The following is a 14,546-nucleotide window of genomic DNA, read 5'->3' as shown; positions in this document are numbered from 1 at the left end:
AATGGATCATGAATTGGAAGTGAAATGAGGAAGATATGAATAATTGAAGTAAACTATGTGGAAGGAGATAACATAGTTCAAAATTGATATGGATTTTGGTCATTTGGAGTTCAAAGGTATGCAAAGACCATTAGGAAAGAGTTAAGTTTGAACCACACACCCATTTGGAACTAAAAAAACATCAATTCAAACTCAAAATTGGTTTCATATAGGCTTTGTCTAGTAATTTTTTTCCAAAAATAGTTTTTTGTTCTTAAAAAAAAAAAAAAAATATTCTTTTGACAAAATAGAAATTAGAAAGTAGTTTTCACTCTCAAGCCATTAAATAAAAATAAATATTTACATTCATATTTATTTTTATAATATTATATAATAATAAATATGGAAATAATATAAATTAATTAATATAATAATTTTTAAATTTAGAAAATAATGTAATACACAAACATATAAATAAAATTAAATATTATAATTTTTCTTTAATCTTAAATATATATTCATACTTAAACATTATATATGTTTTTTAATAAAATTTTTAATATTAATATATTTATTTTATTTTTATCATTTAATTTGAGATATAAAATTTTAAAAATTTAAAATTATTATATATTTTTTATTTTATATAATTATTTTAAATGTAATATGATATACATTACCTAAAAAATTTAATTATGTAGGAAAGCGTGTTGAATTTTCTAATATAACAAGTGAAGCCAGCGTCCACAGTACCTCTGTCCCATCAAATGTCCTGCATGTCATGGGAGTCGGCTTGGTCCTCTGTAGAATTTCAAACGCTTAATAGACTGTACGTTTATAGGGAAGACGAAGTCAAGATTGCAGTCTTTGCAGATGTGGAGGAGATAGAGAGAGGAATGAGTGAAGGAGATGAACTTGGTCAAGCTCCTAAGGGATATAAATACAAGAGGACTCAAACCTCTGCTCTCTATCAAGTATCAACCATGGAGCTCTGCAGATCTTTGGTTATCAGAAATATTTCGGCTGAAGATCTTCAGGACGTGAGGAGGATATTTCGGATGAAGGTCTACGCCCTGGTCTCCATCTCCGGCGATCCCTTTATTCCTGTTGGCAAATGGAACTCCACCACTGTGGACTATGAAGGTGGCACCGACCCCACCTGGAAAACCCAATTCAGTTTCACCCTCCATGACCCCTCCCTCCACCGCAACCTCCAGCGCCTCAACTTCCAATTCTACTGCGAGCGATCTCTCGGGGACAAGATCGTTGGAGAATTCAGCATCCCGGTGAAGTCACTCTTTGACAAGGTTGGGAACCACAACTTTTCCAGCAGCGGTTGTTATCCTGTGACGAGTTCCTCCGGAGGCGAACAAGGGGCTGTCAAGTTCACGTTCGAGTTTGGCCAGCCGCTTGCTCACGTGGTATCGCCACCGCGGTCGCAGCTACCACCAAGGCCTCAAGTGCACGTCCAACCAACGGTAGACGTGCAACTGAACCTGAATATTTCAGGGGATTGTCTGCAGCAGGGGTACACTGCTGCATGTGATGATGACAATGAATTGGCATGTGATGATGATGAATTGGCATGTGACGATTGTTGTGATGAAGAGGACGACTATGATGATTTCTGAAAAAGAGATGTGTTCGGTGATTAATAAAAGAAAAGAGAAGAAAATGATGGGAGTTGATAAATGAATATATGATGAATTAGCATTTTTTTATTTTTCATCTTTTGAACAGAGGTTGTATCCTTTATATATATATATATTTTGTTACACTTTATTCTTTAACTTATACCATGTTTTACACGTTTTATCGAGTTTAAAATTGAGCAATGTACTTTTATCTCAATAAAGGTTTTTTTAATATACGATGTTATTTTTTTTTTTGGATGGAAAAACATGTGCGGAGACTAACGACAAAATAGTCATTTCATTTTAAAACACTCAAATCCCCAACCCAACTCTCTTCTTCATCCTTTGATTGCCAGCTGGAATTTTCCTAAAGTTTCGGCCTCAGAAACTATAATTTTGGTGAACAAGATATACAAATCTTATGGTGAATGGAACCAAACTCAAAAAGTTTTACCAAAAAAATAATAATATTATTAAAAAATTACATCAACTAATTCAAATAGTCCCATATTCAAAATTTATAATGAAAAAAAAAAATCAATTGATTTTCTTGTCAACCAAACAAGGTGCAAAAACCCATAAAAACAATAACAATCAAACAAACCTAACACAATACCCAAATCACACGAAACATGTATACTACTCAGAGTTAGGGTTAGGGTTAGGGTTTCATTTTTATGTTTTAGAAAGTTGGTGGAAATTTTGAGGAAATTTTGGGGAAAAAAATCAAGCTTTTTGAAAAAAAAAAAAAAAAAAAAAAACCAAAGCACTTTTATAACATGGAATTTTCAATAGAAAGGGAATAGAGAGAGAAAGAGTGAAGAGAGAAGAAGAGAAGGAAAATGAAGGTTTAGAAAGATGTTGCATCATCACAATTTTCTTATCATTTTCACTTCCTAATATGCTTTGGCTGCAATTTGGGGAGGAAGAAAAAAAAAAAAAGAGGAGAACGAAGGTAGATGAGGACTTGGATAGGGTTTTGAAATGAAATGACACTTTTACCCTCATTTAAATAGGTCACGTAGGAATGGCAACGGGGCGGGTTCGGGACGGGTCGCCCCTATCCCAACCCCGCCCCGTTTAGCAAAATCAATTCTCATCCCCGTCCCATTAAAAAAAATAAACGGGGCGGGGCGGGTATGGGAAATTCCCATACCCGCCCCGCCCCGTCCCGTTTAGCTTTTTTTTTTTTTTTTTTTTTTTTTACTTTAAAATTTTTAAATTACATTAAAATAAGTATATTTTATAAATAATAAAATTATTATATTTTTTATAACTTATTTTTTAAAAAAATTTATTATTATCTATATATTAAAAATATTAAAATTAAATTTTAAATTAAATTAATTTTAAAATTAAATTAAATTAAATTTTAAAAATAATTTTATATGTAAACGGGGCGGGGTGGGGCAATACCCGAACTCGTCCCGGGTTTTAAAAAAAAATCTCAAACCCGTCCCAAACCCGTTTAATAAATTTTAACCCCGTCCCATTAGGGGCGGGGCGGGGTAGGTACCCGAAAAAACCCGCCCCGTTGCCATCCCTAAGGTCACGTGGATAACACATGCATCTTCGGTCCAATTAAGGTAATACTGTTACTCAAAAAATGCACATTACATGTAATTATAAAATATGAAAAGATAAACAACAGAGTTTTATTTATATTTGCTAAATTAATTGAATTTTAAGTCAATATAAAATTTTCCGGGTAATTCAAGATTTTAAAGATTCAATATTGTTTCATCAACTTGGAAGGAAGGGTTCCAAGAATTTTCCACTCTTTTAAATGGTCAAAAAAGCATGTAGGTACGCAATTAAATCATCTTTCTTCCATGCTAAAAAAATAATAAATATATATTGTAAGTTTTAAATTAAAGTATTATTTAAGAATTCGGTAATAAACTCAATCATATGGTTATACCAAAATCGAAATATTAAAAATATTTTAGGTAAAAAAAAGGGAAAATATATTTAATAATCAAATAATAGAAAATAATTTTTTATTTTTAAAATAGAAAATATAATATTTTTTATTATTTTTACTCGTTTTAAAAAAATAATTATATAAATATGAGGAAAGATTAAAAATAAAATATTATATGTAAAAATGATTTTTAAAACAAAATTTAAAATATAAAAAATAAGTTAAAAATAGGATTGTCATGGGCCATTAACAAACCTAGACTAAGTAGGCCATGGGTGTCTTGACGGCATTTTTGGACACAGATATATATATATATATATATATATCAATTCATTTAAAGCATACCTTCTTCTATTTTGGAGTGTACTTCTATTTTGGAGTACACTTGAGTCCATTATTTCTCGAGATGGATAAGGTATGGATCTTCTAAAACTATAGAAGGTACCACCTTTCTCTGTATGTCTAATTCAAAAGATGTGATCTCAAGAACAAACACCTAGTCTTATATTTATACTCTCTATGCCTTAGGGATCAGACCCTTTGGACTATTGGGCATCACGAGTCTTAGGTCTATCATCTAAGACCCGTTATGTATCTGGGCTTTATACATGAGGTGACCCATACTCTTGATCAAATAAAAATCATATATATATATATATAGATAGCTAAATCCTAAACGATGCCCTTTTAGAGGATCGACCTCTGCTTTTTTATAATTAAAATTGATTTTTTAAATTGATTTGTAGCGGTGAGAAAAGTTAAGGCTGTGTTTGTTTTCTAATGTAAAAATGCATTTTGAAGTATGGGAAATATGAGGGTCATAAACCATATTGGTTTAAGATTGCAATGCTCGTCGGCAACTGAAGCCATACATACATACAATCACCCCGACCCCGACCCCGACCCCGACCCCGACCCCGACCACTCCATATTGAAACTGGCCTCGAGGCTCGAGCCTCCCTTCCTAACAGTGAAACCTACCAGCAAGTCAACAAAATGTGAATGCAGTAGAGGCAAGGAAAGCAAAATCTGCTCAATCATAAAGGGTGTTTGTTGAGAGAGATGATGGGCATGGGCCTCTAGCTGTTCCTTTAGCTTATTATATATAGTCGGGTGGTTGGAAATTTTAGTGGCTATGAAATCTGAGGACAGACTATTCATATCAGTGACTTAGAAATAATTATCTCCAAATTTGGCAGTTTATGCATGAAGCATACTATATATTTAATATCTAAAACCCAGCTTTGAGAAACTTCATGTGCCACGAAATTTCTCATTTACTACATGACAGTGATGACACAACCCACAATGGGGAGGGAAACTTCTGACTTCTGAGAATAATCAGACTTTCTCAAGGACAGTTTGTCTCCACTTCACCCCCACCTTCCATGGAAATTTCCTCCTATGCTTACCATCTTCACCCAACTTGTGGTAAGGAAAAAATAAAATAAAAAAATTAGAAAGGAAATTTTTTTTATCATATTTAGTTTTTCCGCTAGAAATATAAAAAATAAATTAATTAAAATTTTATATATTTTTAAATTATTTAATTAGTTAAAATAAGTGAAATGCGCTTCTAATTTGATATAAATTAGATTTATTTATTTATTTTATTTGCCATTAAATTAAATCTAAATCAATTTTTAATCAATGAATCTATGTTGATCATGTTAAACTTAAAAGTAATTGTATCCAGCTACTTTTCGAACGTTACAATTTATTTTTTAATACGTAACCATGTGAAATTTTTATTTTTTATCTGGATAGGCTTTTGGGCCCCTTTCAAATGGATGGGCCACAATTGAAAATGGGCCGGATCGGAAAGATGTGGTAGCCCAAAGGAATCGAGGTACGGTTGCTTCCTGACAAAGCGAAGTCGCATGTTCTCAACCACGATTCGTGTCGCCGAATCAAGGAACAATTATGGGCTAATAGATCATAAAGGAAACAAATGCTAAGATGACAAGAATGTCCTCGACTTGGCGCCATTCTTGTTTCAACCAAATCTAGCGAGGCGAGGAGGACATATCTGTATTTTCAGTTTATAAGTTATCTTCTCCTCCGTTTGGTTATGATATTTTTGTAGTCACCCCATAATCTTTTGAAATTGCAACTAGGCCCTTTCATGGCGACTCTCACCGCCGTGTCTGCTTCATGGCCAAACCCTAACCCTAGTCCTAATTCGACCTTTCTCTCTCAGCAGAGCCAACCCGAGCAGTCTCCGGCGGTTCAGGATCCCACTGCAATGCGTCAGCATCAGGGAACCGGCCTCTCCGGAGATGGAGGCGAGGATGAATCATTTTCTTCTTCTCCAAATCATCACACTGTTCAAAGCCCTAATTCTAATCTTCGTGAAGTTGTATCTTATTCGACATCCTCTATACCGTCTCTTCTCCATATTTCCTTCAATCAGGACCACGGTTGCTTCGCCGCGGGCACGGATAACGGCTTCCGGATCTATAATTGCGACCCGTTCCGCGAGATTTTCCGGCGAGACTTCGACCGCGGCGGAGGAATCGGCGTCGTGGAGATGCTATTCCGGTGCAACATCCTGGCCCTGGTTGGCGGCGGACCTGAGCCGCAGTATCCGCTCAACAAAGTCATGATTTGGGATGATCACCAAAGCCGGTGCATTGGAGAGCTGTCATTCCGATCGGAGGTCCGAGCAGTTAAGCTCCGGCGGGACCGTATCATAGTGGTCTTGGAACAGAAGATTTTCTTGTACAACTTCGCGGACTTGAAGCTGTTACATCAGATTGAGACGATTGCAAATCCCAGGGGGCTTTGCGCGGTTTCGCAGCTCACTGCGTCGCTTGTGTTGGTGTGTCCAGGGTTGCAGAAGGGGCAGGTCAGGGTTGAGCATTACGCTTCGAGGAGGACCAAGTTCTTCGCGGCCCATGATTCTAGACTTGCGTGTTTTGCGCTCACTACGGACGGCCAATTGCTCGCCACCGCGAGCACCAAAGGAACTCTGGTTAGAATTTTCAATACTTCCGATGGCACACGGCTGCAAGAGGTACATCATATGCCCTTTTTCAGTTCTGCGCTTTGAGGAGTGAACTTGAAATTTTGGTGATTCTGTAAATGGGCCATAGGCTATTGATATTTTGATGTTTCTCTATTAGGGTTATTATAAAAGTAGTATTCCCAATTTCCCCATTTTAGGTTTCTTGTTGAAATAGATTGTGAAGCATAATTCATTTAGCCACGTCCCTTCTTTTTCCTCCTCTACTTCTTGTGGAGACCACAGGCACAGTTGACGTACAACCTCAATTTGGATAGCTGTTGCTGTTAGCAAACAGTTCAAAGTGTGACTGGTTTTTGTAGTTATCATGCTAGGATCACCTTCAATCTCATTTGAGAACAACGGAAAATGTCTTCGCACAATAATAACCTGCAGTGTAAGTATCGATTGAAGGTTAATCCTTTCTGGGATTCATAGCCATAAATGAAGCTTGAATAGTACTCTGCGTTGCAAGAAACAAGTATAAATGAACTTCCTTTGTCTACTTGTGGATTAATCTAATGAACCAATTTTTCTGAACTGCAGAGGAGCTCTTGTTTATGTTAGAAACTCATATTACTTGCTATTCGATACTTATTCTACCATTCATCTTTCTGCAAGAATTTGACATGTATCATAGATTTAAATTAATTGAATATCTAATGAAGGTGCGGCGGGGAGCAGATAGAGCTGAGGTTTACAGTATGGCATTCTCTTCAACTGCCCAGTGGCTAGCAGTATCAAGTGACAAGGGCACTGTCCATGTTTTTGGGCTTAAGGTTAACTCAGGATCCTTAGGAAATGACAAGTCCCATGGTGCATCTGATGCCAATCTTGCTGTTGCATCATCCGGCTTATCTCTTTCTTTCATCAAGGGTAAGGTGCCTTTTCTAGAATATGACTTGAGGCTGACCATTTTTCTTGATTTTGAATAAACAGGTCAATTGAGTTATAAATATGTGAGGTTGGGAGGCTAATTATACTGACTCAAGCAAAATGCCAAACTCTATTAAATGGGTTGCACAAGGCTGTATGATAATTAGGTTGTGTTTAATTTCATTGTTTTAACCTAATTATCATTCATGTCGTGTTTTTCTTATGTCGAATAACTAGTTTTGACACAACATGAACATGATCTAGTAACACGAATTGACACCCCTGGCTATTATGTGAATATGCATATGCAAAGTTAAAATAGGCTTCACTGCTTGATCTCCATAGTTCCAAGACCACATATTGGATGGAACTTTAATAATACAGATCATCGGGCCTTGTATGTGTACTCTTGAATGCAACTGTATCCACTTCTCTCCTTTTGAATGCAACTGCTTTCTCTTGGTTCCTGTTACTGGATGGTGCTTACTAGAGTATCAACTAATGGAAGTGAAGAATAGGAGAGATTAGGCCATGGGGTTCAGGATTCTATTTATTTATTTATCAGTTTTTGGATAATCATCATGGGCATGTCTATTGCGTTTCTTATTGAACAGAAGCTTTGAAGTTCTATCCTTTTGATTCTAATTCTGACTAGGTTTTCATGTGCAGGAGTGCTGCCCAAGTATTTCAGCTCTGAGTGGTCGGTTGCTCAGTTCCGCCTTCATGAGGGTTCTCAGTATATTGTTGCATTTGGTCATCAGAAGAACACAGTGGTAATTCTGGGAATGGATGGAAGGTAAGAGATATTCTTGACATAAGTTTGTGAGAAGAGTTGATCTGAAATGGAATCATGATAAGCAATTGAATTGAATTTGAATGCAGCTTCTATAGATGTCAGTTCGATCCTGTGACTGGGGGAGAGATGACACAGCTGGAGTATCACAACTTCCTTAAACCAGAAGAAGCTTTCTAATGGATGACATCCTTCTCTCTCTGGGTCTTTGTGCCCTTTGTCCCCTTTTCCCCTTCTAGGTGTGGCCTATGGGTACATTGTGGTGTAAATATACGAGTATAGATAGGTCAAAGTTTAAGACTAATTTACCATTAACAAGGAAAAATGAAATTTAATGAAAAAAAAGAAAAAAAAAAAGAAGAGAGATTAGTACTCATTTTTCATACTTGTCTTCATATTTGCCATTGTGTGGACGGGTTTATTTGGACAACCTTTTTTTATAATTTAGATTACCAACCTTCCTTATTTTATATCAACCAAAAAAAATATTTTAAACAATATTCTTTATAAAAAATGAGACTTCTCAATAATCTTGAGGCAAATTCCATTATACAGGATATCAACTCCACTTTCAATTAAAATTACTTTTATCATTTATGCTTTGTTATCATCTTTGAATCTTCAAAAAAATTTCATCTCGGAGTTCACCTAATTATCATGCCTATATCTATGAATGAGAAAAATCATTTCATTATACCATAAAATTAAATACAATTATCAAAACACGTTTCTCTACTTCTTATATCCACCATAAACTACTAGCCCCCTTGGTATATCTTTATCCAATTTAAATAGTTTTTATATATTTATCTTTATCCGATAACTTTTTCCTCCTCTAACCTAAAATATTTATAATGATATTTTTAATAATTTTTTTATTATATATAAAAAATTCTAATATTCCAATGATGTATTAAGAATCCTCGTTCCATTACAATACTTAATTTTTTTCTAAGCAATTAATTCTCTATTCTTCCGATTTTTTTTTTTGCTTTTAACTACCATTGGCAATTACATTTTTAAATACAAATTTCAAAGTATATGTTTATCATAATTCTGTTAAGAAATACGAAACATGTGGTATATCTTTATCCAATTTAAATAGTTTTTATATATTTATCTTTATCCAATAACTTTTTCCTCCCCTAATCTAAAATATTTATAATGATATTCTTAACATTTTTTTTATTATATATAAAAAAATCTAATATTACAATAATATATTAAGAGTCCCACTCCATTACAATACTTAATTTTTTTTTTCTAAGCAATTAATTCTCTATTCTTTTGATTTTTTTTTTCTTTTAATTATTATTAGATAATTATATTTTTAAATACAAATTTCAAAATACACGTTTATCATAATTCTGTTAAGAAATACAAAACATGTCACATATGTCGTCTCTCAATTTTAATATTTGATATTAAAATTATATTTATTATAATTGATTAATAACATGAAAAGAATGTATTCTAGAAGTCTAAAATTCATTATTATAACATAAAATAAATATAAATTTAAACTCTAATTTTTGAAAAAGGAAATTACAAAATTATGATTTAGAGCTACGATTGGATGATAATTTTGCAAAAATCTTTGGAGTAAGCGATAATTAAGAGTGTAAACAACTCGTGGATTTGTATTTGGATTTGGATTCATCATATTTTATATTTTTAGGGTTTTATCAAAACCCTAAAAATATTTGGACTCCAATTTAATTATCTTAAATTGGTTGGACCTGAAAATAAATTGAGAAATACGCAGGAATAGAAAAATACAAGGCAAAGACGAGCTGTCCCAGTGGCGTGGAAAAAACTTCTCAACTTCTGTGAATAACTGCCAAATATCACGAAGGCCCCAACAAACATACTATTATTACGCACTTTGCTGTTGCAGAGTCGCACCTAAATTCCTCTCAAATTCCTGCTTCTCCACCAATGGCCACTCTCTCTGCCTTCTCTACTCCTTCTCCTCCATGGCCAAATCCTAACCCTAGCTCTGACCCGAACCCTAACGCTAAGTCAGACTTGCCTGATCATGAGGAGCGGTCTCAGAGAACCGAACTGGAGGATGTCGATTCGCCGCCGAATTCTCGGCCTACTCAAAACTTTAACCCTAACATCCAGGATGGTCGTCTGTCGCCATCGTCGGTTCCGTCTCTTCTCCACATCTCGTTCAACCAAGACTACGGATGCTTCGCGACGGGTACAGATAGGGGGTTTCGCGTCTATACGTGTGACCCCTTCCGTGAGATATTCCGGCGAGATTTGGACCGCGGCGGGGGAATTGGGGTTGTTGAAATGCGGTTAGTGTCTAATTTGATGGCCTTGGTGGGTGGGGGCTCCGACCCTCAGTACCCGCTCAACAAGGTCATGATCTGGGACGATTATGAGAGTCGGTGCATTGGCGAGCTCTCGTTTCGGTCGGAGGTTCGAGCGGTTCGTCTCCAGTTGGACCGGATTGTGGTGGTGTTGGAGCAGAAGATTTTCGTTTACAATTTCGCGGACTTGAAGCTTTTGCATCAGATGGAGACGATTGCGAATCCGAAGGGGCTTTGCGCGGTTTCGCAGGTGGCTGGGTCTATTGTGCTGGTGTGTCCCGGTTTGCAGAAGGGGCAGGTTAGGGTTGAACACTACGCGTCTAAAAGGACCAAGTTCATCGCGGCCCATGAATCCAGAATTGCGAGTTTTGCGCTCTCAATGGACGGGCAGTTGCTTGCGACTGCAAGCTCTAAGGGGACTCTGGTCAGGATTTACAACACAATGGATGGGGTATTGCTCCAAGAGGTACGTAATAGTTTTTCTCATTCAGTGGAAATTCTGAACTTTTAGTGGATCATATGAAATAGAGCTTCAAATTTCTCGTTGAAATGCAATCTATTGTTGAATATAGCTATGGATTTATGAAATTTGGTTGATTTTGTGTGTGGAACTTGGTGGTTTGGAAATTTCTTAATTGCATAATTGTGGATGCCCCGTGTATGCCTCTCTTAGCATGCCCTCAAAGCCTAAATGAGATTCTAGAACTGGGGATTGATATGGTTGAAATTTTAGTCTTCAGAATTATTTTCATTTCATATTATTTTGAATTGACATTGGTGCCTACATTTTGAGGTGTGACAAAATTATCATCACTCTTAATTGAGCAAATATGTCTTCACATGCATAACCCAGCATGCTGTAATTGCACATAGATCCTCTGGAAAGATTGGGAAATTTTACATTGCAATTCAATCTGCTGCGCAATTAAGAAACGTTAGGCTCAGTCCTTTGAAGCTGTCAAGCCAAATATGTCAGCTGAATCTGGCCTAAGCTGAACCGGGAAACCTAAGTGGGTTACAGTGAATTTACTTCTGAGGTGCCAAGTTACCATATTTGGGAGAGAATATATGAACTATTTGTTAGTTCCTCTACTCATTTGTTGACTAATTTTTTTTATAGGTACTTTCCCCCTTTTTGGTCCCCAGTGTGGGACTTGAACTTGGAACCTCCCACAACCCCACCCCAAACCTTTATGCTGTTGCATTGTCCCTGCTGGCACGCTTGCATGGCCCCTGCTGTACTATTGGGTCAGATTGCTTTTCAAAGCAGGGCCAGGATGGACTTGCGTGAAGCCCTGGATGCAGGCTTGCTGCACTTTGGGCTTGTCTAAAGAAAGAAATAAAGTAGAACAAATGTGATCTTTAAGTATAAGTAGCCTTAGTTCAGTGGCAACTAAACAGGTTGGATTTTTTTTTATCGTCATTTCAATTCCTTACACCTACAATATGAAGTAGGCATTATCTGGTCTCAGGCTGCACATTGTGCTGAGGCATGCCCATACAAAGATGCAGGTAGAGTTATGGTCTGAAGATTTGGGCTGAGTTTTTGTGTCTTCAGGCCAATTTACAATCACTAAACTCATGCAGAACAATTCATGGAAAAGGAAACAGAGAATCAAGGAGAGGTTATCACTATACTGCCTGTGTCATTGACCATAGGAGGTTTGTTTTGTTCTATGTTCATTAAACTTTGATGACATTTTTTGTTCTATGTGGAATATCATGAAAATGTGGATTTCTAAAGCAAGATGTTAGTCTCCATTTCGAACCATTACCTCTAATGCACTGTATCTGATCATGGTTTTGTCACATGTCATCCATGTAATGAATCAACTGGGCTTGTCCAGTATTCTTGAGACAATTGATCTACATAATCTGTTGCTTAATTAATTTGGGGAATCTACATAAATCAATTCCTGCATTAGGAAATGTAAGATGTTTCTTTTTTCTTTTTGTTTTTTTTTTTTGGGGGTTTTAAAGATAAGAATGTCTCTACATGCTCCTTCTGGTCTTGCCAAGTGGGGAACTTTTCTTGTTTCTGCTGGGAATCCAAATTTGCAATTATTTTATCCTGAACTACTTGTATTCATGTTTGTTTATGCTTTTGAGTTCATAGCATTGTAGATATATTGCAAATAACTGGATATCTAATGCAGTTACGAAGGGGTGCTGACAGAGCAGAGATCTATAGTATGGCATTCTCTTCAACTGCACAGTGGCTGGTAGTCTCAAGTGACAAGGGCACTGTCCATGTTTTCAGCCTTAAGGTTAATTTGGCATCCCCTGGGAATGACAAGTCACGTGGTGCATCTAATTCCAATCTGGCAGTGGCATCATCCACCTCATCACTCTCTTTCATCAAGGGTAAGGCACCTTTTCTTCAGTGTATATGCAAGTTCTTACCAAATTAGTGATCTTGTGAAATGAAACTCTCACTTTTTTGTCCCTCTCAATACTTTTGATTTGTGATTTTCTGTCCCTTGTTTTTTACACTTTTTTTATGCAATTGTTTTTCTTTGCTTCCCCTGCATCTGTCATTACTTGTTGCTTACTAGGAAGTAATGATGGAGAGTTGATGAGCAAGACCCCAAGAACAAGATGCATTAGACAATGGCAATGTGTTGACTGTTGAAGGCTAATAATAAATTGTGTCTTTGGCTTAGAACTTACTTGAATTCTTACTTACAGGAGTATTGCCCAAGTATTTTAGCTCAGAGTGGTCAGTGGCTCAGTTTCGCTTGCCTGAAGGTTCTCAATACATTGTTGCTTTTGGTCACCAGAAGAATACTGTGGTAATTCTTGGAATGGATGGAAGGTAAGTGAACACCAAGCTCAAAGAGGACAAACTTTATGTAATCCAATATAACTGCTTGTTACTTTGAAATTTTCCTATTGGCATGCTCAATTTTGACTTTTTAGGAAGTATACACATAAATTCACCAGACTATCACCTGGGCTGTGGTTGGAGGGAAGAGTGGCTTCTACTGAACAACAAGCGATTTTCAAGTTGCTTGTTGATCAGGAGAGAGCTGCTGACCTTACATCACATGCAGTCATCAGTCTTAGTAAGCTATTCATTGTCGAAACATCTCCTTTAAAGAGAGGGAACATCTCCTTCTTTCTAGCATAGGTTAAAACATTGCATCTGGAAGGTTGCATGAGACATTTTCTTTGACCACTATATTTTTATTTCCCTGATTCTTCTTTGCCCGCAACCCATGTTTTTGCCTCTCTCTCTTCCCTCCACCACCCCATGTTTCTTTTTCTTTTTTGTTTCACATTCATCATAACGTTTTCTGTTAGAAAAGAAACTGGAAATAAAATTGTTGATATTCACTTGAATTTGAATGATTGAATGCAGCTTCTATCGATGTCAGTTCGATGCAGTGAGCGGTGGAGAGATGATTCAGCTGGAGTACCACAACTTCCTTAAACCTGAAAATGCTATGTAATAGGGGCTTGGGTTACTTGTACGTTCTATATCTGGGCCATGTATATAACATTCCCTTTCATTATGGTTTTTATCTTGCATTTTACCCTTACCTATGGATGGCTACACGAATCTATTGTAAGTATCTCAGTGTAGATGGGTCACAATCTATATATACTGATTATAGTCAATATGAAAACAAATTAAAGCAAATTTGTGTAGCAACTGTCTTCATCCTTTTCATTGTTTAATTTCTTCTTTTCTGTGAGATCTGAGTAGTGGCATGTGAGATAACAGCGTGTAAAGTTTCATTCCAGCCTATCACACTCTTCTTCAACTTCACCTTATCTTCTCTTCTTCTTCAGTTTTGATTTATTTTTAATTTTTAGTTTAATTTAATAAAATAATTGTTTAATGTATCATTCAGGGTTCGGTTGTACATTTTTTTTTTTTTAAAGAAAAAAATGTTTAAGTGAGGGAATACCAATGGCAGAGTCCTAAAATAGCTAGTGACATGGCTCAGACTTCTAGTCCTCTGTGCTTCCCCATGCCTTTTATTTCCCTTTGTCTATAGCCCCCAAAAAA

At 36.3% G+C, this 14,546-nt stretch overlaps 2 protein-coding genes across 2 annotated transcripts; both read left to right on the top strand.

The window, feature by feature from the left end:
• The first annotated feature begins 5,568 nt into the window (after positions 1-5,568).
• Positions 5,569-8,595, top strand: LOC117919447 (autophagy-related protein 18a-like). Its single transcript, XM_034836654.1, has 4 exons — positions 5,569-6,553; positions 7,210-7,417; positions 8,087-8,213; positions 8,300-8,595. Exons 1-4 carry the CDS (start codon positions 5,663-5,665, stop codon positions 8,388-8,390), a joined length of 1,317 nt encoding a protein of 438 aa, XP_034692545.1. The 5' UTR covers positions 5,569-5,662; the 3' UTR covers positions 8,391-8,595.
• A 1,462-nt stretch (positions 8,596-10,057) lies between these two features.
• LOC117919001 (autophagy-related protein 18a-like) lies at positions 10,058-14,182 on the top strand. Its single transcript, XM_034836010.1, has 4 exons — positions 10,058-10,997; positions 12,688-12,895; positions 13,220-13,346; positions 13,893-14,182. Exons 1-4 carry the CDS (start codon positions 10,149-10,151, stop codon positions 13,981-13,983), a joined length of 1,275 nt encoding a protein of 424 aa, XP_034691901.1. The 5' UTR covers positions 10,058-10,148; the 3' UTR covers positions 13,984-14,182.
• The last annotated feature ends 364 nt before the right edge of the window (positions 14,183-14,546 follow it).

Source organism: Vitis riparia, chromosome 7 (genome assembly GCF_004353265.1).
Source record: "Vitis riparia cultivar Riparia Gloire de Montpellier isolate 1030 chromosome 7, EGFV_Vit.rip_1.0, whole genome shotgun sequence".
Taxonomy (NCBI): domain Eukaryota; kingdom Viridiplantae; phylum Streptophyta; class Magnoliopsida; order Vitales; family Vitaceae; genus Vitis; species Vitis riparia.
This window is presented reverse-complemented; position numbering and strand designations above follow the sequence as displayed.